At 46.8% G+C, this 27,429-nt stretch overlaps 9 protein-coding genes across 9 annotated transcripts; 2 read left to right on the forward strand and 7 right to left on the reverse strand.

Annotated features, from left to right (window-relative positions):
- Positions 1–568: 568 nt before the first annotated feature.
- On the reverse strand, positions 569–3,310 carry I302_105598 (transketolase; the record flags this gene model as incomplete). Its single annotated transcript, XM_019191347.1, has 11 exons — positions 569–730; positions 790–1,277; positions 1,341–1,462; positions 1,515–1,630; positions 1,688–2,218; positions 2,274–2,440; positions 2,499–2,672; positions 2,724–2,879; positions 2,941–3,052; positions 3,112–3,174; positions 3,224–3,310. The coding sequence occupies 11 exons, from the start codon at positions 3,308–3,310 to the stop codon at positions 569–571; spliced, it is 2,178 nt and encodes a 725-aa protein (XP_019045977.1).
- Positions 3,311–3,932: 622 nt separating this feature from the next.
- Positions 3,933–5,124, reverse strand: I302_105599 (uncharacterized protein; the record flags this gene model as incomplete). The annotated part of the gene is made up of 5 exons (XM_019191348.1): positions 3,933–4,145; positions 4,236–4,333; positions 4,386–4,490; positions 4,548–4,943; positions 5,001–5,124. The coding sequence occupies 5 exons, from the start codon at positions 5,122–5,124 to the stop codon at positions 3,933–3,935; spliced, it is 936 nt and encodes a 311-aa protein (XP_019045978.1).
- A 500-nt stretch (positions 5,125–5,624) lies between these two features.
- I302_105600 (uncharacterized protein) lies at positions 5,625–7,765 on the forward strand (the record flags this gene model as incomplete). The annotated part of the gene is made up of 10 exons (XM_019191349.1): positions 5,625–5,683; positions 5,743–5,760; positions 5,831–5,907; positions 5,961–6,298; positions 6,349–6,769; positions 6,828–6,958; positions 7,013–7,134; positions 7,193–7,304; positions 7,362–7,556; positions 7,616–7,765. The coding sequence occupies 10 exons, from the start codon at positions 5,625–5,627 to the stop codon at positions 7,763–7,765; spliced, it is 1,623 nt and encodes a 540-aa protein (XP_019045979.1).
- Positions 7,766–8,128: 363 nt separating this feature from the next.
- I302_105601 (uncharacterized protein) lies at positions 8,129–11,073 on the forward strand (the record flags this gene model as incomplete). Its single annotated transcript, XM_019191350.1, has 9 exons — positions 8,129–9,508; positions 9,567–9,615; positions 9,674–9,793; positions 9,856–10,160; positions 10,216–10,229; positions 10,289–10,430; positions 10,495–10,561; positions 10,633–10,905; positions 10,964–11,073. 9 exons carry the CDS (start codon positions 8,129–8,131, stop codon positions 11,071–11,073), a joined length of 2,460 nt encoding a protein of 819 aa, XP_019045980.1.
- A 221-nt stretch (positions 11,074–11,294) lies between these two features.
- I302_105602 (uncharacterized protein) lies at positions 11,295–12,095 on the reverse strand (the record flags this gene model as incomplete). Its single annotated transcript, XM_019191351.1, has 5 exons — positions 11,295–11,431; positions 11,501–11,585; positions 11,644–11,770; positions 11,836–11,977; positions 12,044–12,095. 5 exons carry the CDS (start codon positions 12,093–12,095, stop codon positions 11,295–11,297), a joined length of 543 nt encoding a protein of 180 aa, XP_019045981.1.
- Positions 12,096–13,600: 1,505 nt separating this feature from the next.
- On the reverse strand, positions 13,601–17,453 carry I302_105603 (uncharacterized protein; the record flags this gene model as incomplete). Its single annotated transcript, XM_019191352.1, has 8 exons — positions 13,601–13,705; positions 13,813–14,197; positions 14,255–15,025; positions 15,099–15,208; positions 15,275–15,407; positions 15,476–15,744; positions 15,863–16,798; positions 16,869–17,453. The coding sequence occupies 8 exons, from the start codon at positions 17,451–17,453 to the stop codon at positions 13,601–13,603; spliced, it is 3,294 nt and encodes a 1,097-aa protein (XP_019045982.1).
- A 477-nt stretch (positions 17,454–17,930) lies between these two features.
- Positions 17,931–19,149, reverse strand: I302_105604 (uncharacterized protein; the record flags this gene model as incomplete). The annotated part of the gene is made up of 4 exons (XM_019191353.1): positions 17,931–18,213; positions 18,534–18,718; positions 18,832–18,899; positions 18,993–19,149. 4 exons carry the CDS (start codon positions 19,147–19,149, stop codon positions 17,931–17,933), a joined length of 693 nt encoding a protein of 230 aa, XP_019045983.1.
- A 749-nt stretch (positions 19,150–19,898) lies between these two features.
- I302_105605 (uncharacterized protein) lies at positions 19,899–21,999 on the reverse strand (the record flags this gene model as incomplete). The annotated part of the gene is made up of 6 exons (XM_019191354.1): positions 19,899–20,158; positions 20,310–20,891; positions 20,973–21,043; positions 21,112–21,244; positions 21,378–21,621; positions 21,721–21,999. The coding sequence occupies 6 exons, from the start codon at positions 21,997–21,999 to the stop codon at positions 19,899–19,901; spliced, it is 1,569 nt and encodes a 522-aa protein (XP_019045984.1).
- A 1,181-nt stretch (positions 22,000–23,180) lies between these two features.
- Positions 23,181–27,225, reverse strand: I302_105606 (uncharacterized protein; the record flags this gene model as incomplete). The annotated part of the gene is made up of 14 exons (XM_065870117.1): positions 23,181–23,363; positions 23,497–23,665; positions 23,817–24,294; positions 24,355–24,474; positions 24,531–24,571; positions 24,633–24,829; positions 24,898–25,046; positions 25,121–25,211; positions 25,275–25,309; positions 25,371–25,494; positions 25,608–25,969; positions 26,091–26,175; positions 26,257–26,927; positions 27,000–27,225. 14 exons carry the CDS (start codon positions 27,223–27,225, stop codon positions 23,181–23,183), a joined length of 2,931 nt encoding a protein of 976 aa, XP_065726189.1.
- Positions 27,226–27,429: the final 204 nt, after the last annotated feature.

Below are 27,429 nucleotides of genomic sequence, written 5' to 3' on the forward strand. Positions count from 1 at the left end.
TGGGGAAGGGGGAAGGGGGAAGGGTGGAGGGTGGGGAGGGGGCGAGACGAAGGCGGAATGGTAAGAGAGGTGGATGCGACTAGCAACGAGGTTGCGTAACGGTGAATACTGCTGTGAGCTAATGCTGCCTGTGAGAATTTTGGAAGAGTGAATTCTTGCGTTGGAACGAGGAGGATTGTGCGGGATCTTGGGAAGCAAGGTGTTGTATGACCGGGAGTGCATGTCTCAAGCAGCCCCAAGCTCTTGACCGTAAAGTGCACTAGCTCATGCAGTCAGCTCCACTGAGCAAAGGAAATGGCTCGCATGGGAAGGGTCTTCACAGCAGGCTTCGATAACCGGGACAATCAAGCAACAGTGACATCAAGCACTAGAAGTATGTCGGTTCATGCCTGACCGTACATCAATGCATCAACTCACGCCTGCCCCTCCTTGTTTTCATAAGTTTTCATGCATTAAAACACAAAATGGACAAAAAGACCACAAAGCAACCAGATACAATTTGTGTCTAATTCAAGCTAGACAGCTCCCTTCTAAGATGTGTCCAGGGTCTTTCCTCATGGGTAGCTTTCTAATGTTGAACGTGTTCGAGGAGCAATTCCTCGAATTCTCCAAGTCCAGGTAGACGACCTTTATTTGACCATCTGGTCGTCCAGCTGTCAATCTTAGTAGCCATATGATCGGGCTCAAATCCGAAGTAGTCGTAAAGTTGCTGCTGAGGAGCGGAGTGACCCTGTACCGACGACATTAGCTCTACCAATCGAGATAGGTAGGTCAGGCCAGAGCACTCACGAAGGTATGCATCGATAAAGACGCATGAGCGTACTTAGCCCACCCGTAAGATGCCCAAGCTTCTATGGCAACTACCAGACTTGAAGATTGCTTCAATACTGACTCCTTGTATTCGGCTGATTGTTGATCGAAATGACGCTGAGAAGGCATAGATACAACTCTGACTTTCTTGACCGACTTGAGCTGTTTTGCAGTTTCGATAGCTCTGGCGACTTCAGCTCCAGTGGCAATGATGGTCAATTGGGGATCTTCAATCTCGCTACCATGTACGGCGTATGCTCCAAGCTGCACCTTTGATCGATCGGATCCCGGAAGGAGAGGAACTGGCTGTCTTGAAAGAGCGAAGATCGAAGGGGTGTTCTTGGACTTGTCATCGAGGGCGAGTGTCCACATCCCCATGCATTCTTCGGCATCAGCAGGGCGAATAAGATTTATGTTTGGAAGGGCTCTGTAGAAGGATGCGAGGGCCACTGGCTGGTGAGTGGGACCTATTATCACATAGATCAGCATCGATCCATCTCGACAAGTTATTGTACATCAAGGGAACGTACCATCTTCCCCGATCCCGATAGAGTCATGAGTAGCTATACCAATGAAACGGAGTTGCTGCAGAGCCGCCATTCGAGCAGCAGGGGCAGCATAGATCCAGAACATGAAGAAAGTAGACATGATACTAGAAGAGTTGTAAGTGTCGTCCGCATCAAAGTCCACCTTGCTATACTCACGGAATGAACATCCCCTTCTGATACGCGGCGATACCGTTACCAAGCCCAACCATGGCAAATTCACGGATACCGAATCGGATTTGTCGACCTGAATAATCACCCAATCCGGATTCAGGCTGGCCATGACATCAGCTTTCAGTCCAACGAGAACTGCAGAGGGGGACCTGACTTACCTTTTGGAACTCTACCTGATCTTTGAAGCTGACAAATGTGGACTCTAACAGATCGGCAGAACCAGCGACAAACGAGTTGAACTTTGGAACAAGAGCTTGGACCACTATTCCACTAGATTTTCGAGTAGGTTGAGCTGCGTGTGGTAGATCCGCTTTACTTGGTAAGAGGTCCTGCCATCCTTCCGAAGCCCATTCTCCTTTGATCCTTCTATTGAGCTCACTATACTCGGTGGGATACTTCGCCTGATATTGCCTAAACAACTCATTCCACTCCTGCTCTGCCTGTTCTCCCTTTGATTTACATTCTGAGAAGTATTCGTATGCCTTCGACCGGATCACAAATTTGTCCTCAGGATTGAAGCCCAACTGTGTCTTCACGTACGCCACTTCCTCATCACCCAATGCTTGACCATGGGCAGGTCCGGTATTCGCCTTTCGAGAAGAATAACCAATGACTGTTCGGATGTTAAGGAATGTCGGTTTGCCTTTCAGTTGTTTGGCTTTGTCAAAACCCTCCAGGATGGCAGCAAGCTATATAACAGTTAGTGATTTCGACCAACGGTCATCATCAAATACCCTAACTCACATCATTTGATCCGTCGTAAACATCAATCACATGCCAGCCTTGGGCGGTCAGCTTGGCTGATGTATCTTCCGTAAAGCAGTTGTCGATACGTCCGTCGACTGTGACACTATTGTTATCGTACACAAGGATGAGATTATCGAGACCGAGATGTCCAGCGAGTGAGATAGCTATTTTATCATCAGCATATCAATTAGATACATACTTGACTCCGATAGATACACCTACATTCCTGCCCTACACCTTCTTGCAAACATCCATCACCGGTAAAACACCATATTTTATTATCGATAGGCTTGAGATCTCCTTTGTTGTAGGTTGCTGCAAGCTGTTTGGAGGCGATAGCCATACCAACAGCGTTCGATATACCTTGTCCCAGAGGACCGGTGGTAACCTCGATACCTGTGTCATTGTCAGATTGATCTTGTCAAGTTTTGGGAAGGGAAAGCTTACCTGGGTATTCTATCTCCGGATGACCCGCTGCCATTGATCCTTTTGTAGCTGGAGAATGGTAGTTCTTGACCTGGTCTAAAGTCCAAGCTTCATAACCGGAGAAGTGAAGGAAGAGGTATTGAAACAGACAAGCGTGACCAGCAGAAAGGATGAAACCTGAAAAGATAGGCACCCTGAGTCAGCACATTGTAGGTAGCCTTGTAAGATGTAAACTTACGATCTCGATTGAACCACTCTGGGTTCAAGGGATTGTAGCGCATCTCATATCTCCACAGAGCAATACCGATAGCGGCTGCCCCCATCACCGTTCCCGGATGACCGCCTTTGTACTATCCCAGCAACATCCATTGTCAATCATGCACCGCATTCCAGGGAATGCAGTACTCACCTGCTGACAGAGATCGGCAGTGAGACATCTTATAGTGTTAAGAACCAGCTGCTCATCTCCAGGCTGCCCACATCGTTATTAAGATCCCCATTGTACAACTGTCACCACTCACAGAGGCTACCTTGCTAGTGGTGATGGGCTTCTTATCCAATTTGCTCGAATGTCCGTTGACTTGCTGATCTATGGCGACTGGAGTCATTGTTGCTGGTATCTTACGATTGCAGTGAATGCTACAACTGTGCTATACTGGAGGAAATATCATCGACCAAAGTCAAAGACTTTCAGTGAAATAGACATCTTGATCCTGCGGAGGTGACACTCATCCGGCCCGACCATCTGGATTGGCATCAGCAGCAAGTAGCACGGTAATCAGCAATCTTGAATGCCAATCGAAGAACGGTTGCCCGGAAGATAGTAAGGAATTCTCGGACCTTACAATCGGTTGATACCCCCAGCATTATTGTTGATGTCATCCGCAGAACGATGTTATGTAAGATCGCTTGATACACCGACATCGACGGGTCGTGCCTTATTATTCTTCTCGGTTCTTCAGAATATGTTGTTTGGTTCCATGCTTCACCCTATAACGTAGCTTCGGAAATCACTAACTACCGCAAGTTAGCCGGTTCCACCTGTGCAAATGCGCTGTGACGACTGATTCGGAGAGAAAATCAATCGCTAGGATGTATCTGCTTCAGTGTGGGATGAATCTGCTTTGGTGGGGTTCAAGTTGTGAATGCTATTTGAGCTGAACGGGCTTGTCTGAGAAAAACAGAATACATGGCATTGTGTCATACCGAAATTCGAATCTGCATGCATCCCTAATAGGCTGTATGTCCTCCGTCTACTAAGAGATCTGCCCCAGTGATGAAGCTGGAGGCTTGACTGAGTAAGAAGAGCACCGGACCTCTGTACTCATCTGGCGTAGATAGCCTATGCAGCATGCTTCCGCTCAACCATTCTGCTTCCAAACCTTCCTTCTGAGCTAATAGACCATCGGTCATGGCTGTACGTATATATCCAGGAGACAACGTCTGAAATCAAAAACGACGTGATCAGCACCCAATCTTGAGCAGGATGTGACATTTCGAGACAAACACCGATGAATTTGGCGGATCACTCACGTTCACTCTAATACCATAAGATCCCCACTCAGCAGCGGCACTCCTACACATCTGAAGCAAAGCGGATTTAGAAGTGTTATAAGCCAGACATGTGAGTCCTGCGACCTGTCGTCAGCTCGCAGTCTGCGAAGGTTGATGTTGGTTGCTCACCTTTGTTGGCGATAGACGCAGACATGGAAGCTGTAATGACGATACTCCCCCTGACACCTCTTTTCTTCATCTCCCTTGCAGCCGCCTGGACAGTTATGAAAGTACCTATTTAAACCATTTAGCGGCTTTCAAGATATGTCACTGTGATCCCAATCAACCTACCAGTAACGTTAACTTCCATCAATCTTCTGAAATCGTTGATGGGATACTCAAGAGCTGGTATCATCTGCTGAATACCCGCAGCGCCGAAGAAGCCTGTTATGGGGTACTGACAGGTCTCATAGATATCGCTAAAAGTCTTCGAGACAGCTTCCTCATCGGTAATATCCAATCGTCGATATTCCACCTTTCCTCCAAAGTTCTTTGCGACCCGCTGAGCCACCGCCCATTCATCCTCTACTGGATTTGGCAAAATGTCCACACAGTACACATGGGATGCTGAAGATTCCAACAACGAAGTAGCGATACAGAGACCAAGACCACGTGCACCGCCTGTGACTATGACACCCTGGTTGGCTAACGTGAAAAGCTGAGTTGTGGGAATGGAAGCTAGGTTGGCTAGACACACTTGTGAGTGAGCGTATCTAGTCGACGACTTCCCAGCCGTCCACTCACAGTGCTGATCTTTCAATCCACCTAGTACCGCTGCATCTACCGTTGTAGCGCCGTTCTGCGCTGAGATGAGCTTATCCTCGGTAGGGGCTGCACCGTTGATACCGTTCACACCGTTGATGGCCATTGTACCTACAGTATGTCGATTCGATTTGGTTGGATTTGTTGTTGATTCTCTCGTCCGATGATGCTTCTCACTCTTTTGTCTGCTCGTCAATATTGACTTGCATACTGTTCTTCTCAGTAAAATCTTGCATAACTTACCCAGAAGACCGTATGCCAATCAGTTCCGGCGGTAAGTCTTTTTCGGACCGAAATTTGGGATCAGGCACGACCCTCGGACCGAGATGTTCTTCGTTCTTTTCTCTGCATTGGAGTCTAATGAAACGCCTTATTGCTCGCTGTCCCTTACCTCCTCTTTCGTCATCCAAGTATCGCTTAGGACCGAGAACATCATATCGCGGGGCACTAGTCCGAAGATTTCTTTCATTGACAGGTGGGCAGCCGGGGCCATGAGGAAATTGTCTTGAAAACCTGAAATGTATATAAGGCAGTACCCTCCGTCCCCAAATCTACCCCAAACTTTCTCCAAAACCTCAACATCACCGATCGAGTAAAACATCAACTATGATAGGTAACACTTCTTTACTTCGAGGCCGAGTCGTTCAATGGGCCATCACCGCAGCGTGAGTATCCTGTCACCATCTTTTTCCTTGCAGAGTGCTGACGCTATTATCTTATACAGATGCGGTTCTGCTTTCTTGTGAGTAGCTGCGAACAAATCCGAGTTGTCGAGGGCTTTGTCTGATACCTTTGTGTTTGTGCCATCACAGACTCTTCGGATATGACCAGGGCGTCATGTCCGGTCTCTTGACCGGTTCTGCCTTCACCAAGCAGTTTCCCTCGATAGGTGAGTCGCTTAGCTCAATGATCTGCGTGAATATTGACTCAGTATCCTTCCAGATACAACTGATGGTGGTAATGGCTCTGCCTCTCTCCAAGGTACCGTCGTGGCGATTTACGAGATTGGTTGTCTCTTTGGATCGATCTTCACTTTCTTTATGGGTGAAAAGTTCGGTCGTCGAAGAACAATCATGCTCGGTTGTACAGTCCTCATCGTTGGAGCTACTTTACAAACCGCCGCTTTCGGGATCCCCCAGCTTATCGTCGGCCGTATTGTGACTGGTCTCGGAAACGGTATCAACACAAGTACAGTGCCCGTATGGCACAGTGAGACCACTCATGCGCATGATCGTGGAAAGGCTTTAGCTATCGAGCTGGCCATCAACATCTTCGGTGTAGTGAGTTAAGGGTTAGTGCGTATTGAGACGAAGGCTAACCACTATCCTAGATGTCCGCATACTGGATAGATTATGGTCTCAGTTTCGTAAATTCACCTGCTCAATTCCGAGTACCTTTGGCAATTCAGATGGCTTTCGCCGTCGTCACTATCATGATCATCCTATTCTGCCCCGAATCTCCTCGATGGCTCCTCAAACACGGTCGAGAAGATGAAGCACGAGCCGTCCTTGAACAGCTTTCCACCTACAACGGTGCGGATCGACTCGAACATCTCGATGCGGATTTTGGCTCTATCAAGCTGGCTTTGATCGAAGAGGAAGCGGCCTCAGTCAAAGACAAGAACGGAAACTCTATCTCTCCTGTTCGGGCGTGTTTCACTTTCGGGAAGGAGCGATACTTCCATCGAGTCATGCTCGGTGTCGGTTCACAATTTATGCAACAACTTTGTGGTATTAACTTGATTACATATTGTAAGTTCGACCACCTATCCAAGCAGCTTCACACGTAATCTGACGCGAAGTCATGCAGATGCACCTGTCATTTTCGAACAATCCGTTGGTCTAAGCCATGACATCTCGCTTCTTCTCTCCGGATTCAACGGTATTGCCTACTTTTTGTCATCATTGATACCGATTTGGGTCATCGACAGAATCGGTAGAGTGAGTCGATGCTCTCACCTACCGAATGAGTTCTTCACGCTGACTTCCATCTAGCGAAAACTCATGTTGTTCGCCGCTGCTGGTCAATGTGCTTGTATGGCAATCCTCGCTGGTACCACTTCTGTCTCACAGCAAGGCACCGGTATAGTGGCTGCTGTTATGTTGTTCTTGTTTAAGTGAGTCTAGCACTCCCATTATCCCCCGCATGAGCTTGGGCTGACCATAATACTGCAGCTTCTTCTTTGCTGTCGGTCTGCTGGCTATCCCTTGGCTTCTTCCTGCGGAATACGCCCCTCTTCCAATCCGAGCATCAGCCGCTGCTCTGGCTTCGGCTTCCAACTGGATTGTAAGTCTCTTCGAGTGCAGTGCATCTCTAATCTCTGTCGCTGACCGCTTCTTGTAGTTCACTTTCCTCGTTGTGGAGATCACTCCCGTTTCAATCAAATCAATCGGTTACAAGACATACATTTACTTCTGTATCTTCAACGCCTGTTTCATACCTCTGATATACTTCTTCTACCCGGAAACTGCCAAACTTACTCTTGAGCAGATTGATCTGCTGTTCACCGGGGAGAAAGTCATGTTGAAACTTCCAGCAGTGAGTGTCCTCTCCTCAATCAGCTGAAGGTCCTTTAGCTGACAAAAGTGAATGTCTAGCATCTCCGAAAAGTAACTCCAGGGGAACATCTCGCTAGTGCTGAGCTTGGTGTATCCGCATCCGAGAAATCATCCGAGACTGCATTGAACAGCGAAAAGGCTCATGTGGAGACCTCTGAACGAGGAGAAGGTGCAAGATCTGCTCTCTGAGCGCGTTGAGGAGTGGAAATTAGCCCCAATCATCCACATAGGGAAGGGTTTTTCATGTAGTCTGTATATCATATATATTTGCAGAGAAAAGACTGTAGCTTCATGCAAATCCGAATGTCCTGCTTTCGTAGATCAATCCGTTGCACAAACCTGAAGTCTGCATATATATATATATACAGGTTACCTACAAGCACTTATTTCCCTTTTAAGCCCAAACAAATGCTAGCCCTCTAAGAGGTCACGTGAGAAGAGTCGACCAGGGGCGTACTACTCACCTGACCATGTTGAAATCTCTTCGAAGTCATTCCAAGGATCTCAAAGTTCTTACCATTATGAATCATACCCCACCAGTGTAGAACAATCATGAGCTCGGTAAAAGACGCCACAAAGGATGGTCCGAACTATCGGCTCGTAACATTACCTTTGCACCACTTATTCCCTTCCTCTGCGACCACTGAACCACCAACCGATACTTCCCCCGTTTCGTCTGTCGATCAGCCGGAGACTGCTCAGCTGGAAGATTCAGATAAGCCTCAGAGAGCTCTGATAGCATGTGTAGCCTGTAGAACAAGGAAAATCAAATGCTCCGGCGATCGTCCAGTATGTACCACTTGTGCGAAGACCAACCAGACTTGTATTTACACCCCTCATGCCAAACGGAAGCGGAAGTCCAAGGTTCTATCTACCCCAGATGACAGGAGTAAGAAGCTGTATCATCAGGATATCTCACCTGCTGTGGTAGCATCACAACCCTCCCACATCCCTCATGACGCATTACATCCCAGTCAAACTTATCTCTCAGGTATTCCCGCCCATGAGTCTGGAATACCTCCTCTAGGTGTTCCTGGGCCTTCCACTTACACCCAAACAACCCAAGCGCAGCGTCCTCCTCAGCCCATCATGGCCCCGACTAGTGAAGGCTCATTTGAACAAAGCCTTTCTGCTCAAGATCCTTTCGATTTATCGACGTTCAATCCCTCGGCAGACTTGGAATTCATCAACAGCTTGATGTCATGGCAAGGTGTAGATACGACAGGAGAAGAACAAGGATCTCATGCGAACATAGATTGGAGCCTCAACGACTTCCTCGGTTGGGATCCGGCAATCAGCTCGACTAGAAATGGAGAAAATGAGAATAGGAGCAAACAATCGGCCATGAACAATGGTGTTTTAGCTGAACAGACAGGTCAAAGCCAGTCCTCAAAATCACGTTTCCGGGTACCCTATTTCCGGTTCTTTGGTCCAACTGCTATCGCTCCAGGCTACAAACAGGTTCAATACGATGTCTCCGCTCCACCTTCCCCCAAGCTGTCCTCACAGTTCCTTTCCGGTACATCGCCTTTAGACAACACACATGCTTCAGCAGTCTTAGACCATGACGAACAATATCCCAACTCTGAAGCCCTTCAGCATCTCCTACCGATATTCAACCTGCATTACAACTACTTCTTCCCATTTCTTCGACTACCTTCCGATGACATCTCCCTCTTGACTACAAACAAACCTCCTTATCTACTCAACATCATGTGCGCACTAGCTGCAAGATTCTCACCCATTTACGGCTCCAGGTCTGCTTCTAGTCAGGTCGATGTCGCTTCAATGTCAGTGAACAAATCCGCGTCTCATATATGGGCGTCAAAAGCCAAAGAGCAGATTTCGAAGAATATCTCATTTTCAACGGTAGAAATGGTGGAGACATTGGTACTCATCAGCTGGTACGAGTTTGGGCAGGATCGTGATGCGGTAAGTCCGTTCAGCTAGTCAATCCTCCGAAGGTGAGTGTGAGCTGACAGCTTGACAGGGTTTATGGATGTATTCGGGCATGGGCTTAAGAATGGGACAGGATCTAGGTGAGTCGAAGGTCAATTTGGCGAGTCGAACAGGTCAAATTAATCGTCGATTTCAAAGGTCTGGATTCTATTAACAAGCAAATTTCAAGCCAAGAACTGCCACAAGCTCCAGACGAGCTGTATGCTCGACAATTGCATTGCTCCTTGGTGATGATGGACGCGATAATGACCATAGGAAGTGAGTGGCGAGATCCTCCTCTCTTGATGATAAAGTGTCAACTGATTTGGTGCACCTGCTAGCGGGTCGAAGTGGGATGTATTTGACTCCACAGACTATACTTCCCACTTTACCGCCTATCACCACCTCTGAGGGAGCTACTCAAGCAGATCCCTTTCTCTATCTGGTCAAAACCCTAGTACTGGCAGATAGCATCGCTCGGATACTTCGTGATCACAATGGGACACCCCAACCTGAACTGCTGGAGAAGTCGCAGAGCGATTTGAATGAATTCCACACCACCCTTCCGATCGAATTGAGATTTGAGACTTCGGCTTTTCAAAAGTACGCGTCGTTGGGTCACGGAAGTACCTTTGTCCTTCTACATGTAAGTAGGTAAGCCTGTGCGAAATGGAAGGAGCTAATCTCTGGCCTGAGTATAGTTGTGGTTCCATACGTGAGTCAGGTTATTGCCTGCTATCTTCTTTTGCACGTGCTGATTCTCGTTCGGGACAGTCTGATCATACTAGTCTATCAGCCGACTTTGCTTCGCCTAGGCGACAATGCAAGCTCAAATGACGTATCGGATATAGCAGGTCAGCAGATTGCTGCGAGTTCAGCTAAGACCATCCTGGATATTGCAAGTTTCGCAGAACTGGTGAGTGATCTACCGAACGAGGTGATATAACATCATCACATACTGACATGACCATATACTGTAGATCGATGCAAAAGCGAACACGCAACCATGGATCAACTATCCTCTGTACATCGCGGGGTGCATGTTCCGTAAGTCTCGCTCCCAGCCTGCCCTATATCGTCTTGATCGTCAGATTGCTCATCTCCCTTTATATACTCAGTATCGCAATGCCTCTCAAGTTCCGATGACGCCCATTCAGCCGGACAGGTCCATCTTGCCAAAATCGCTCGGGCAAACTTCCAGCGAATCATCGGCCTACTTGACACACTTCAGTCATATTGGGCCGGAGTAAGGTATATCCGTGGAGCTCTACTGCAAAAAGCTGAAGGGGCTACTCAAATAACTCTGCTGGAAGATACAAATGAGGTGCCGGGTTCGGATGTTCCTCCGGCATTAGCTGCCATGTGGTCAGGTCAATCAGATACGAATCATCGTGAGTGATGGACTATAAAAGATCAATGGGATATCTTACTGATGATGTGTCTGTACAGTGGTCGGTCTGAGCTTCACGGGGACCATGAACTCGCCAACGGATAACTTTTTCAGTCTCGTTTATCCTAAAGCGTCTGCTGGGGCTGCCTCCCATATTGAGGCCAAGTAGATTGTGATAGTCGTCGAGAACTTGATATGTAGTACTGTCAAAGGGATCTTGAGAAGAACGAGATACATGCTGAAAGTAGATGCTACATAGAATGAAATGATTATAATGGCACAGCGATTTATTTTCTGATTTTCAAATGCTAAGGTTTCGAAGGAGTTGTTTCTGCCAAGGTAAGGCTACAGTCTGGACAGTGTCGTGCGATACATCGATAAGTTGCTGGCTTATTGGTTGTTGGTGAGTTGGTAAGATGAGCAACAGCCGGTGTAAGAGTTGATCTGGTCTCTGCTGTAGAATGCCGCGCACGCAGAGATAGCATCACCGCAACCTTGTGGGATCATCGGGTTGGTTGAGGACAGTTCTGGAATGAAAAAGATTTTGATCAGGGATGGTACGACAAGACCTTTTGAAGGGATAAGTTGGCACTCACGACATTGGGTTCTGGCATCGTTGAGATCGTTGTTACATGCGACGAGGTTACATTTGCAGTCTGGATCGAGCTGTTGGACAGTAGCCTATTCATTTATCGATTTGATCAGCTAGGCTCAGACAATCCAGCGTTGCTCAACTCACAGCAAAGTCCTTTAAGGTGAATGTCACTCCGTCAGTGACACCAGTGACGACACCACCGGTAACATCCTTGACGATGGTGGATACTGGATCATCGGAAACGAGCAACTTGTTGACCTCTCCCAATACACTGTGATACGATATCAGAACAAGCGTCAGGACTGAGCTGATCAAAGAATATGACATGCGACTCACTTGACCACGTTGGCACCGACATTATCAGCCTGGAAGTTCAAGAACGAATCGAGATTGTTGAGAGTGGGACAAACGACGTTGTCGACGTAGTTTTGGTTGTCGGCGGAACATTGAGCTCGTCTGACAGGGGAAGCATCGACACCTGAAACAAGACAAGGTCAGCATGCGGCATCCTGCTGCATGTTTCTTTGACAATTATCTGACTTACCAGCAAGGGCGAAGAGGGCACCAACAGCCATGAGGTTTTTGAGGGCGAACATTGTATGAAGATGAGTGATTTGGTTTTGAACTCGAGGACGAGGATCGAAGTTTGTCTTTCTGAATGGTTTGATTGACTGATTTGTGTTGATGAAAGAAGAGGACAGAAATCGTCGACCGGGGTGGTCCTATTTATACCTTTGCCAATCTTGATGTTGGTGGTATCTCTCGGATGCCCGACAAAGACCTCGAAAACACTTTATCTTAGAAAAGGAAGCTAAAGAATATTCGATCGTAGGTGGCTTACCATCTTACATCAAAGTAGAGTCATATTTAGTCAGTAATTCGTAAGATGTTTACGTTCATAGAGTAAGACTGGATCGTTAGCTGCACAATTACGGATATTCCAGTAGAACAGATTACTCATAGGTCACAAAATTTAATCTAATCTCTAACTTAGATTAAACTCGACCCTCATCGCGATGATATGTTTGAAAGATCGTGCAGAATTCCCCTGACTATCAATTTGGTAATGATACTTTGGGTGCATTTGTACCAGACTTCGGTGAGACGAAACCAAACGTGTCTTGGTATTAATTGCATCAGAAGTTAATTATAAAACTTTAGTCGAAGGGGGATCCGAACTGCTTGCTGTCAAATGGTGGATTACCATCTTCCCGAATGCTGGCACAGTACAGTACTGTATTTCGCTCTAGACCCCTCTCGATCGTTCCGGGATACAATGGGATGCGATCACATGTAACCACAGGTTGCGACAAACATGTCTTGATCTTATTCCAACAGTAGAAGTTCCTCTAATCCAGAGACTGAACCGAGACTTTAATATACTATAAGTGTAGTAGTTCAGGTTTCGAAGTCGGTATGACGCGTATGATTTTACAACTTCCATTGACCGTGTCATATAAAAATGATCGAGACTTGCTCAGGGACTGGCTGATTCCAGAAAACGAACCAAGCATGACCTAACCATAACGAGAGAACCGGGAGAACTATATCATCTCTCGAGAGAGAGAAAGCGATGAAGTGTGATGCAGTTGTACGGTCCGGCAGAGACGTTGATATACTAATACCTATTCAGCCGATACTTCTAGTAATCCGAAATCACAGGTCACCAGAAGATGCTATTTACGACAGAGTCTTTAGTCGTTAGCGTCCTTGTGTTGTTGTCACTTGGGGGACAGAAATATCTCTCAAGGATGATATCACTGGTATCCATTCAACTGGACACTGAGGATCGATCATCGTGTTTCAGCTTGCGAGGATCGGGCTTTTCGACATGTTGCCTGTGTGCTTGACATGGGAGTACGCTCAGTCTGTCCAAAGTAGTTGATCGGACGCACAGCAGCAGATTTGCGTTTATCCACCATCCATGGGTCATTAGCTGGAGATATAATAAATAGGGAAAAACAATCTATATGGATATACGAAATCTAAATCTATGGATGAAGTGAGGTTGATCGACCGAGAAATACAGAGTGAGTATAGAAAAAGCCATAAAACAAAGGGAAACGTCTATCCGGTTATCATGCAAACTGTCCATCTCCGTCTACTCATCATCCGTGTCAGGCTCCCTCTCACCACCATAAGTAAGCCAGTTCAACTTCCTCAATCTCCTTCGCTCTTCTTGCGCCTTCATTTCGTTTCTCGTCATCTATCATCAATCAATATAATCAGCTATAATTCATATACAGCCCTCGATGCGATTGTACCGTTCCCATGGATATTGGAAAATGATCAAATCAGGAAAACCCAACTCACCTTCTTCTTCTTCTTCTTCATAATGAGCTTAGCAACCCCATCAACAATCTCCTCCGTTCCAGATGGCGCGGCACTTCCCGCAGGAGTATTAGCACCAGTTGTGGGCGTGGCCGATCCTCCTCTGGGTGTACCCGCTTTAGAAGCAGTTCTCGAAGTGGGGTTCGAGGGGTTATCGAAAGCATCCTCGACGATTGCGACTTTTCCTTTATGGGTTAATTCACCTTTGTCGACGTGCCATATCTCAGGACACAGGGCAGAGACGAATTCCTGGGAATGCGAGATGATACAGACTGCTCCTCCCCATTCCTTGATTGCGACCGCCAAACCACCAAGAGCTTCTCGGTCCAAGAAATTGGTAGGTTCGTCAAGGAAGAGACATTGAGGTCTGAGTAGGAGGTATAAATCAGCTATGATCTTGATTGGTAAGGAAGCACCGACTCACCTGTTGAACATGGAAGCAGCGATGACGACCTTGACCTTCTGACCACCCGATAACCCAGACATCTCGTTGTACTGCGCGATATCTCCATCCAATCCGACAGCCTCCAGGACTTCTCTGACTGCCGAAGCGGCAGTATCTCTCTGACCTGCTCCCTCTCTCGAAGATTCCATATCATCGAACTGACCCACCAACTTCTGGAAACCCTTTTCGATCAACAATTCTCGAGGTAACCAGGCGTTGTACTTGTGAGTCATTCCCTTGAACTTGATTTCATACTGGAATGACTTCTTCAATTTCTGTCTACCCAAGATCATCTCGATCTTCCTCAAGGTTCCATCTTTACCCTCAATGGGCTTCTCCATCATCTCCAGATCTTCCGCAGTGAGCACTCGAGTAGCTTTCTCCATCATCTCCCTATCGTGTCCATCTTGGTATCTCCACTGGATGTACTGCACAGCGGTTTTATCGAGATGCAAGTTGATGTGGTGGAAAGCGTGTTGAGCGACATAACCTACTCGCAAGGCTGGATGCTTGTGTACTGTTCCTTCTTGAGGTACAGTCTCTCCGGTAAGAAGCTTGATCAAGGTGGATTTACCAGCGCCGTTGGGTCCGACAATACCGACTCGGGAGGATAGGGAGAGCGAACATGATACGTTGTTCAATGACGGTCGAGCAGCGCCGGGGTAGGTGAAGGTACAATTGGAGAGTTTCATGATGGCTCGAGTGTTAGATCGAACACCCATCAAAGATCCAGGAGGGGGGAAGGAGAACCTAGAGCGGGTGAGGTGATCAGGTTTAATTCCAAGGCAGATCATAGAAGATTATCAGAAGAAGGGATACTCACTTAATGGAAGTAGCAGCAAGAGTGTAGTAGGATTTGGCGGATGGTACCCTCTCAACGAATTTAGAGAGGTTGCCAGGGTAGTAGACGAGTTTCTTCTCTTCGTAGTGGATCTACAAATGTGAAGTATGATCATCAGCTTTTGAACTTGGGTGACGAACGAAGCTGAGGTAACTCACGATGTCGGTACAAACGTTATCCAAGAATCCAGAATCGTGCGATACGATCATACAGGTAATGTCAGGGAGGTTACAAACGTAATCTTCCAACCAAGCGACAGTCTGAACATCCAAGTGATTGGTAGGTTCGTCCCTGAGTTAATGCATATGCATAAGCCGCTTTTACCAAAGCAATGTTGAAACGTAGAATTGCAAACTCACAGTAACAAAATATCAGCACCAATCAACATAGCTCTAGCCAATTCCAACTTCATCTTCCAACCACCCGAAAGAGATGCAACTGGATCTCGTTGCTTCTCATCGGAGAAACCGACAGACAACAACATCGCTGAGATCTCATCTCTGGTTCTCTTGGCCAATTTAGGATCGGAGGAAATGAAATCCAGGATACCAATCGAGGTATCTTCACCTTGAAGAGCATGTTCGACCATGATGGTACGGAGTTCATCTTGGGGAGGGAATCCCTCGACCTGAGGAATGGGATTGCAAGTTAGCAAGATTGAACGGATACAGAGAAGAATGGGGGTGTAGGGCAGGAGGTTGTGACTAATAGATGGGAGGCTCTCAGAGAAATAGAAGATTACTCACCTTGCCATCCCTGATAGCCTTCATCAAAGTAGATTTACCAGCACCATTGGCCGCACAGATACCATATCGTCTACCTCTTCTCAATTTCAAGTTGGTATGGTTCAACAACAACAATCCACCGTAAGCCAATGAGAATTGGATATCACACAGCAATTGACCTTCTGATCCATCATCTTCCTCGGCGGGGGCATACTTGGCCTTGTCGATATCCATGAACGCCTTTCTTATAGCTTGAGTAGCTTCAGCACCCTTTTCAGTACCCAACAACAATTTCAAGAATGATCCTAGACCTTTGTTTTCCCATATGCTTGCGTCCCATCTTCTCAAATCGACGAGATCGGCTACGACGTTGGCTTGATATTCGATGGCGTGAGCTACGACAGGTGATGAAGGTAAAGATGAAGAGAGGGGTAAGGATGGGTGAGCAGGTAATCCCTGAACGTCGAGGTGAGGAGCCATGATTGAAAGGGCCTCGGTAACGGCAAGAATGATATCTCTTGGTGGGAGGGGAGTGGCGTTGGCGGAAGCACCTGCACCGATAAGGATATCCAAAGCAGTTTGAGCGAAAGCTCTAATCTCGGGGAAAGCAGCACCTTTGGCAATTTGTTCTACACCACCGAACAAAGGTCCAAGGTATCTTGCAGCGACGGTTGGATCTCTGACGAGTTTGACCAAGTTTCCAATAACGATACAGGTCATTCGTTGAACGTCGGTTGATCTTTCTTTCAAAGCTCGTGATAAAAGGGGTACCATGACGGCAAGAGTGGGAGCGTTAACTTCGGCAACAAAGGTAGTTGAAGAGAGACCTTTGATAGTTCCTGGTACGGCTGCTGGTGAAGCCATGGCTGAGACGAGGAGGTTGATGTGTTTGAGGACATCTGGGTTGGGGAGGATACCACAGAGGGTAGTAGCGGCTTTTTGGGCAGCGGCGGAGACCTGAGTCATGAGAAGGACACGATCAGCACTCATGCTGCTACACACACATACCAGAGAGACGAGTACTCACCTCAGCCTTGGTGTCGTGCATAGCATGTTCGACAAAGGGAATTACACTACCCAATTCCTGAGCGATATAATCATCTGCACCTGGTTTGACCAAATTTTCAATGGCTTTCAACGCTACGACCTTGGATCTCCATCCCTTTGAATCTTCAAGAGATTTACACAAAACATCTAAGATCTGTCTTGAACCTTCGGGGGCGGAAGCTTTGATAAGAGCGTTCATAGCTGAGTTGACGGCGGTTCGAACTGGTTGACCCTTGTCCATGGCGAGGTTCAAGAGGGATGGAATGAGGGGGAGGAAGACACCTTCGATACCCGTTCCCAAGGACTTGCAGATTCGTTCGACCAATACGGGAGCGCTCTCTCGCTCGTAGCCTGATTTGGATGAGATCCATAGTAGTACCACGTCAACTACCTTTCCATCCTGAATGGCATCTATTGTTCTAGGTGCTTTCTTGAGGGATAAGGCGATGGCGTCTGCGGCTGCTTTGGCTTCTACGTTGGATCCAGCCTTGGCGAGGTTGATGTATTGGTCGGAAAAGGGAGAGAAGGGGAGGGGAGTGAGAGAAGGTGCTGCTACGGGTGACATTTTGTGTGTTGGGCTGTCTGGTAGATGGGAGGGAGGGGTAATGAATGGATGAATTGAATGAATCACCTAGCCGCGTGTGGCAAGGTGTGTGAAAGAGGGGGAGATGAGCTTGCTTTGCTGACAAGACTGAGCTGTGAGAGGGGCGTGGAGGAGGATGCTCTAGTCTATGCTCTATATGATGAGTAGGCAAAGCTGAGGATGAATATGAAGCAAGAAGAGAGGCAAAGGAAGGGAAAGGGGATAAAGGAGAGAAGAGATACAGGGAGATAACACAATGAGAGAGGCGACTGAAAGTTTTTTAACGTTTTTAAGGATAACAGTAACGCACGTGGCTTGGACGTGAGGGATCAACGTTATCAGGATTAGTCAGATGTAGGATTTAATGACACGTCATGCTAACTATATATGCACAGCACATGAAGAGTGCGGACAATATACATGATCAATCATCAATACACATCTCCCCCTCTCCTACTCCTACTCCTTCCCTCCATACCCGACCCACCCCTTCACTTTCCCCCAGATCGACTGACCCTCCTGAGCGAGCCTGATAGATCCCTTGGAGGTCTCGAGACTCTCGGCAGCCTGTCGTTGAGGTGGGAATTCAAAATCTCGAGGTAGATTACTCTGAGCTCTGGCTTGTTTCATCGCTGTCGTAGAGGCTGGTACTTGGATAGGTGCGGGGACGAGGACAGGGTTCAGTTTGGCTTCTTGTATTTGACGAGCGTGCTCGGTTATGAGGTTGAATACTGCTACTTTGCTATTAGACGAAGAGAAGACAGGTTAGCTACAGAGATGATCAAGAGATGATTGCGCATTCCAGAATGAGGGGACGATGTAGTTCAGAGTATGCCGACCTTGAAGGCGAGTTCTGTGATATGGAAGTTTCATTTATGACGTCTGTTCCGACGAGCACAAGATGCCCTATCACATCGATCACCTCACATAGGGCATTTCATTCTGGTATGGGTGTGGCAATAGATTTCTCCAAGAGCAAAGAGATCACTCTTTCCATCTCTTCGACCCTAGGGTATATTTGACACACCACACTCCATGAGAGACGAGACAGAATCAACTCACCGATCCCCATCCTCAATCTTATCATTAACCTCCATACTAGCTGCCAAACCCGCCGCACCGAACCCTATCAACCCACCAGCTACACCTGCCAACCCACCCCATACCAATCGAGTAGCAATGTGAGGTCGGGGGTACTGTTTCTTCATGAGTTGCCAGATGAGTACGGAGAAGGATACTGCTCCGGCCTGGGGATGGGTTTAAGTGATGATCAGTAAAGTGAAGTCATTGAGTGATCGAGCATTGAGTGGGGTTTTCTGCAGTGATCAAAAAAGAAATGCAGTGAGTAATGGAAACCCACAGGTGGTGTGTATGCCATCCACTTATATCCCTTCTCCATGACCTCTACATCTTTTCTCGTTATTTCGCCTATCATCCCAGAAATCAAATCGTCAACGCATATACGAAACGTATACTAATTTGGTTAGTCATTAGTCGGGATGATTGATCGATGATACCCACCCGAGGCGATCTTCTGAGCTACCAGATCCTTCGTCTCTGGCAGATCAAATGGGTTGACAGGTAAGAAGTTCCCGCTGAACCAATTCGATGAAGATGCGCTGGAAGATTCAGCGGCGAGTTGTCCCGGTGGGGTTGTCGATTGAGCTGGGGTGGACATGGTGTTGAAGTGTTGTTGAGAGTGGAGCTATGGTATTGATACTAAGCGGGAATGTCAAGCTGAGTAATGGGGTGTAGAATTGGAATGATAACACAGATAGATCACCAACAACGACAGAAAGAGGAAGACGAAGAAAGACGAAATCGAAGATCGGAAAAAGACAGACATCTATTACGTAATATCTTGTCTTTTGGCACCCTGCCTTGTCCTTTCGTTGTATCAAGGCGAGTGTCAATATCAATGCAGCCAATCTGCAAGAATTGAGAACTCACACGCTGAGTAGAGGATACTCCTCAAGAGAAGGGTTCCTACATATGGGCCACCCTGTTGAACCTTGCCAAAGAAGGACGATTACAGCTCAGAAGGAGTTCTACTTCATTGCGAAGTGGGTGGCAAATTCGCCTCAGCCAACCAGGATAACCGGATATCATGTCATAGTGGGAAAGTTGATGCCAATCGACCTTGCGACATTGGTATCAATCTGCATACCAATCACCTTGAATAGAAAAGCGGGAGAGACAGGCAAGGCTCTTCGTATATCCAGACACAAGGGAATTCATACCGTATATATCCGTAACCATACTGAACTATAACGATAATCTATGAAAGTAATAACCGAATCGTGGTGTGACAATATGAACCGCTGAAACAAGTAGAGGAGCAGCAAAAGTCTATAAGATATGAAGCGAAAGGAAACGACAGTAGAGATCGGATATTGGATCTTGATGACTTCAGTCTTAGACCGAGCACTATAAGAAATACCTAAACAACGGATTCTTTGGCCCAGCCTTGAGCGCCTCAGTCGGAACATCCTTTGAAGTCCAATTAACTCCCTGGGCCCTGTTCCTCTTCCTATTCTCATAAGCCATGTAAAGCCTGAATGAAGTAGCCACTAGGATACCGGTCGCGTTGATACCCGCTACGATCGATAGGGGGATCTTGTACCCTGGTGACCATTTATCGAGGAAGATGTTGGCTGAGACGAACCCTCCGGAGTTTGCGAATGTTGCTGTGTCATGAAGAAGAGTCAGCATGAGTGTTACTTCTTTCTTTGACCACTTTATCGACTGTAGTTGTTATTTGAGGAAGGTGGTTATGTGTACCTCGCTGTGGTCGTAGAAAGACGACGCAAGATGATTTGGGTAGAAAAGTCAACTCACACAAGAAAGCAACCTTGAAAGCCCTCCCATCCTCATTCGCATCATTACTCTGATGCCACGAATGGAAAATCACACTTGGAGTCTGTGCACCACCCGTGATCAAGAACACGGCGAAATACCCAACAGCATGGTTCGTAATGGGTGTAGCAGCCAGAATGACACATCCGACGAACACCAGTGTATAGGCCGATACCAGGTGGAAACCTCTTTCTCTAAAGTAATCTGACGAAGTGGCGGTACCAAGCATCATGATCGTTCCGAAGATGAATGGAGCGACGGTGTACAAGTTGGTCTTGACTACAGAGTATCCGAATCGACCGACAATCTGCGTGAGGAAATTGCCCGCCACGCTCGCAGCGGTGGAATAGAGGGTGGCGATGGTAGCGAAGACGTATAACCTCCAATCTTTCAGGGGGGCGAAGAATGTCTTTCGATCGAATTTACTCTCGGTAGTTCCGGATGAGTCCTTGAGGATACGGAGTCTGGCGACTTCCTTTTGACGCGGGTCGAGGAATCGCGCACCATCGATGGACCAGGGGAGCATGATTCCTGCGAGGATGGCAAAGGCGATTGTGAATGATCCTACATATGACAAGAAATCGATAGTTAGCAAGTGGAGAAAGACTCGAGTCAAGTCGATAGTCGAGAGAAAGGTCTGCTCACCTTCAATCAAGAAGAGAATCTGCCAGCCATGTAATTTAGAGTCCATCTGGAATACACCGTATGCGATAAGACTGGATATACGTGAGAGATGAGAATGTCAGTGAGCTTCACAGCGGACGGTTGAATAAACTAAACTCACCCTGAGAAAGCACCAGACAGAGCATTACAAGAGTAGAAGACACCGACTCGTTTGGCCAGTTCTCCTCGGGTGTACCATCCCGTGAGGTAGTAGATTAAGGTAGGTGCGAAACCAGCTTCGAACACTCCCAGGACTGGTCAAGGTGAAGCAGAGAGCCAAAATGTCAGCTATGGTCGGTTCTAGTGCTAACACGACTGAAAGGTGAAGTCACAGTGACACGAGAGAGAAAGAGAGAGAGAGGATGAGAGAAGAAAAACAACACCCACGGAATCTAGTGACGAGCGTTCCAGCAAAGTTCTTAACAGCCGCATTGAGCAATACCATCGTACCCCATGCAATCATATAACCGGGGATAGTCCATCTCGGACCGATCTTTCTCGAGAGGATAACCATGGGGATAACACAGAGGACCCAGGGGATATTGTTGATGGAAATCATGATTCCGTATCCTTCGTTAGGGAAGTGCAGGTCTTTGGTCATTCCGTCGGATTTGGCGTTGGAGAGGTTGTTCTGAGTGCGAGGAGGGGAGAGGTCAGCTATGTCTTGTGATTTCATAGAAAATGAGAGATTGCCGGTGGATAAAGACAGAATGTAAGAGACCAGACTTACCCTATCAAGCGAATTGAACAAATACCCCGCCCAGATATAAGGCAAGATATGCCAATCCAACTTCCTCACGACGCTCCTCTCCTCTTCCTTGGTATAATCGTATGCTGAGAAATCGACATCTTCCACCTTGGTGATATCCCTGAAAACATGTTGGTGGCTCGCAGTGACGGCGTTGTACTCCAGATCATTTGGTTGAGGAGGGGACGGCGAGATGTCTTTGGACTCGTCGTCCGAGTAATGTGAGTTTGGATGTTGAGGTTGAGGTTGATGGTGACTCATCTTGATCGATTGATGTGAGTGATACAAGTCTGTTTAGTAGTTACCTCTCACTCTGACCTAGGATGATTTCATGTGAAAATACATATTTTCCGTTCATGGATCCAGCTCTATATATACCTTTCTTATGACTTATCCTCTATCCCGAAATTCTTTTTTCTTCTGCTCGTTCTGCCGATCAAGCATAAGAACAGTAACAGTATATTAGATCAAATTTGATATCCCGCCTCGAACCGAATCCATGTACGTCGATTGACCATTGATCACCTCATCACTCGGTACCCCCGCGACTACAACATCTCATATCACGCCATCAATTATCTCTAATGATCATACAAACCTTAAATCACTTCGGTCTAGTCCGCCAACGTTTAATCAAATCTAATGGAGATGGCATAATCAGTCGTATTGAGGTAGATCGGTTAATTCATGAGATGAGGTGTCGTGCTTTAGACTCATTCGCTGGTCTATTATTGCTGCGTTCCAGAATTGCCGATGTGCAGGAATGAGGAGAGGAGCAGTCTACCACCACATACCTTTCTTTCCTTTCCGGTGCCGGTACATGGTGGTTCTTTCGTTCCTGAATGGACGTTTGGTCCGACCCTTCCTACATTGCGGTCATTCACAGATGATTCGCAAGTTATATTATTGGTCATCCCTTCCCATCCTACCTTACTCCTCACGGATAAACTTGAGAGCTCTAATTCTTCTTTTCAAACCCGAAAGGTAAACCCTGAGCTGAGACGAGATCAATCGATCTTTACGTCAATCTCTGCGACAACATTACCAAAACAATGGATGATCTACTTTGACGTTATTGATACGGATAGATCCGAAGGGGAGCACGACAGATGATACAAATTATTTTGGGAGAGGTACCTGCCAAGATCTTAGATGGGGGATGTACCCCAGAGGTCATTGTAATGATTGTGTCTTCAAGTAAAAATGCAAGTTGTGCAAGGGCAAGTGCAAGTGGGGATTCTGGGATAGTACAGAGTATACTTCGACGATTCACCTCTTCTCCCCAGGTTGGTCTCACTGATCTATTCAGATACGATAGAGGGCAGCGATCAGATGTAAAATGACTAATATCATGCTACATGTACATAGGTATGTTCAATGCATGTATACTAGGCTAGATCCACTACTATCCTCTCCTGTCGATAAACCCATACAAATCCACCCTACACGACCCCAATAGTCTTTAAAAACTTTCCTACCTGCGCACCCCTCCCTTTCACAGGAGCCTGCTTGACCCCGAACAATCTTACCGTCGTATCTCGCCATACTCCGTCGGTAGTCAGACCAGCTACGTAGATATCTCCCCAGAGAAGGGATGTCAACCAGACGCAAGAGGCGGAAGACCACTATTGCACAGAAAGGTACGATCAGCTTCAATCCTATCAAAAAAGTGATGCGGATGTTGACATAGGAAGGAGAGAGATTGATTTAGGGGATGGCGGGAAGATGAAGGGACGAGATGATGAGAGCTATACTTACCTGGAATCGTCTAGGTACGATAGGTGGAGAAGGCGGTAAGACCTCTGACAAAGATACGCCTTTGAGTATATTGAATACTTTGGACGACGGTGCTCCTGTCAATTGTTGATTCTCTTGTATCTTCGGCAAGAGCTCGGAGATGGCTACGAGGACCGGGTCGAGGGGGAGTCTGAGAGTCATACGGATGAGAGTCAGCACAAACAATCACTTGTACAAGCGGTGTCCTCAGCAGATGAGGAGAAGGATGACCGTGGAGATAGATCAAAAGATTTGGCGTAATAAGATGCAAGCGACATGAACAGTTGAAAGATCACACTTACCCCTTCTGCCAGCTAGACACCCATTCTTGAGTAGGCACATACCCATTAGGTCCCACACCAGCCTGAGCGACTCTCATCAACTCTTCATCAGGTATCTCCACTTGACCATGTCCATCTGACCCATCATGGTTCAATTCGGTATCTACCGCACGCAATTTGCCTCTTTGCTTTCCACTTAGCCCGTTCTGAGCCTGAGGTGGAGAAGGTAAGTCGATGGTAGCGGTAGGAGAGGGTTGAGCAAGAGGATCTGAAACCACGTCTGGTCCAGGTGTAGTCAGAGGTTGCGCGACGGATGCAGGTTCCTCTGGTATAGTTGGGGGAGGAGAAAGGATACGTCGTTGAGATGAGGGTGATGATGGATCTTGATCGTCAGTCTCATGATCTGGATCACGTCCAAGTAAAGCGGCTTTCTCAGCTTGCATATCGGTCTCCGAAGGTGTACGAGTTAATCCTCTGTTGTTGGTATTTCGTCCGGCAGCTATGAAAGGGACGGTCAGTCTTGGGTATCGCATTGGGAGGGTTGGATGAATGGACTGACCTGCCGCTCTCAGAGCTTTACGTCTTTGTATATCCCTCAGACCAGATACCAAAGTGAACGTAGCGAGAGTTTGGAAATCTTGGTGAGATCGTAGTATAGCATAGACGAGATTGGGGTTCTCTGATACGAAATCAACGTCAGCTGGAATATCCGAACAAGCAATATTCTTAGCTCACCATTAAGCTGGAAATACAGTATAGAGTTGAACGTCTCAAGTCTGTACGAAATACATGTCAGCTTTGTCCCCCCTGAGGGTATACTTCAACAAAAAAGCTTACAGATAATATACCAATCTCGGATGTCCCTCATCAGCTAGCAAAAAATTGGGTGCCGAGAAAGCTTTGAATAGCTGCAATAATCTAGTTGAAGCTTGAACACCGATATTGACAAGGTAAGGAGCGATGTTGGATATGCTTATTGTCAAAGCTGGGAAAAGAGGGTTTAGACCGGGAGTAGTAGCAATTGAGTAGATCGACTAAACAAGACGAACAATGTAGGTTCAGCCATACATTCCACTCATCATCAAAGGGTGGAGTGACATACAACGATCAAGAAGTCCGCTGCTGTACCTGCTACTGCCCATCTCGAAGGGATTGTCATCCGAATAGTCTGATTGAGGGATACGGCAAATGCTTTGTCTGCAGAAAGGGTTTGCAGAAGGTATGAGAGGAGTCGAAGAAGTCCATGGTGGGCTAATCATAGAATTGGAATGTAAGGTTAGTTCATACGACTTTGTCTTGTACAACGAAGGAAAAGGTCCACCAACCCGGATCGTCCTTCAAATCTAAACTTGTTACCAATATATAACAAACCACGTCGAGGGCTTTACCTGAATCAAGGAGGTATTGACGGAATCGCTAAGGTCGAGAATGAATGTCAGCTATGCAACGACAAATTGTCATAGGAGTCAGGAAACTCACCTTGTTGAGATCTACTAAACGCCAGAGTAATATATCTACATAGGTAATTAGTTAGCTGGATGTTGCTCGCCCACTTCCATTTCATTTCCTACTCACAGGTCTCCAGGATGTAGGGTATAGGCTTTTTGCTTCCTGGTAGATATCCATTGGTGACTGCGTTGTGTTCCTGTAGAATACCAATAATGCCATCGAGTAGGAAGGAGAAGTCTTCTTTTCGGTGCTGTATTTCACACATGCAGTTGATCAGCTCACCTGCTTAGCCGATTCAAGTATATCAAGTGACTGGGAAGAAGAAACCTGAAACAAGGAGGAGAAGAAGGGAGAAGAACTCACAAGCTTTGAGATGAAATACCTAAAAGCATTCTCCTCCTTCCCTTCACCCATGACCATTCCCGCACTTCCTTGATTCTCCACCCGATGATCCAAAGCCACCAGCAAAACCATCAATGAAGCTCTCACCAGAGTCCTTCTTTCCTCTGCTGCTTTCGAGATAAGATGATTGTAAGGTATCTGACCGCTAATCCCGAATGATGCTTTGAGGGGTGTCAGAGAAGTGTTGAGGAATGAGCAGAGGAGGGATAGGACCAGTCTTCGTTCCAACGAGTGGGTGAGGATTTCGAGAGGTAAGTTGGGGGTGGTTGATAATGCGTGAGGTGGAGTGTATATCGTTGTGGAGAGGAGGATGAGGAGGAAGCCTGATGAGGGGGATGATCGTGGTTAGCTTATCGTTCATATCCTTTCTCTCTTGAAAAAACACACGAGAGCGGATACTATTCATTTGTCTTCGAAGAATTCGGCAGAGGTTGTTGGACTCACGGAGAACTTCAGTCTTATTCCTGTCCAATTCGGCGGAACTCCCAACATTGACTGTACTTCCAACTCCCTTCTCCCAAATCACGTACTGGACATGGACAAAAAGAGAATCAGAACTGACTCCTACATTCATTTCGAAAATGTCTTCAGGGATTGTATTGTCACTCACATTGATCTTCTCAGTCACATTAGGACCCCTCACACTATCAGGTACTGTGAATCCAGCGCAGAATAATAGATCGATCGTGCAGCTAAACAGCCTTTCTATCAAGCATGGCATGTATTCTTTCTCTTCTTCTTCTTTCTGTGTGTCCTCCGTTGGTTCTGCCTTTGACAATGGATCATCCGTCACGCCTTCTTCTTTCTTAGTTGTAGGTGTTGGAGTTGAAGATGAAGCGGGATGTCCCACGGTAGCTTTGAATGCTCTAACACCTTCATCCTCATCTTCTCCATCTTCTTCTTCATGCTCTGAATCGGAATCTTCAATCTTGAACTGATCATCTTGTTCCAAACTCTCTTTCACTGACCCGTCTCCTTGTTCTTGCTTATCGACCAATGATCTACTATATAACCATTTCCTGGCGAAACTCTGGTCGTCCACCTCATTAGGCGGTATGATCCCATGATCCACCTTTTCTTTCAGATCGGATTCGTATTCATATATCACCACTAGTAATCTGCCTAACACTCTTAGACAGTTCAACGCTTCTCTCGATAGGTCTTGAGCGGGTGAAGGTGAATGAGGAAAACCGGGTGATGGGAGGAGTGTGAATAGGTGATGAGATAGGGTGAGGATGAGTGTGGATAGGTTGTTGGGTTGGTTGGTCAATGCTTGGCGAACTAGACGTGGAGGTAGGGAGAGATGATTAGTTGGTAGTTCCGCGACTTGAATTGATGTATAAGATGACCTACCATCTTGTACAGATATCAACGAATAGACATCGGCAGAAGAGTTGAACAGACTGTAATACTGAGACCAGTAAGTGACATCTGAATTAGGTATCACCTCGTCGCTGTATAATCTCTTGATTCCTCCTGGTGATGATTTGAACTTGAGCTGCGCATCTTCCTGAGTGGATAGGAAGGGTAAGCCGATAGCTTGAGGTAGGGATTTGAAGGTGGGTAGGTTTTTGAACATCTCGCAAGGTGTGTCTCTCCTTCTTCCTGGTAGTAGAGACTTGTCCCACCTTGTAACGTTGATGATGATAAGAAGAAGAAGAGAGTAAGAAAGTAAAGTGCAAGAGAGTGAGAGAGTGAAAGGAGGAGGAGAAGAAAGGGAGGATTGTCTCGTTGTCTTGTTGTCGCGTTACGCGACTGTGAGTATACGATCAGTGTTCGAATT

This window comes from Kwoniella bestiolae, chromosome 4 (assembly GCF_000512585.2).
Source record: "Kwoniella bestiolae CBS 10118 chromosome 4, complete sequence".
NCBI classification, from domain to species: domain Eukaryota; kingdom Fungi; phylum Basidiomycota; class Tremellomycetes; order Tremellales; family Cryptococcaceae; genus Kwoniella; species Kwoniella bestiolae.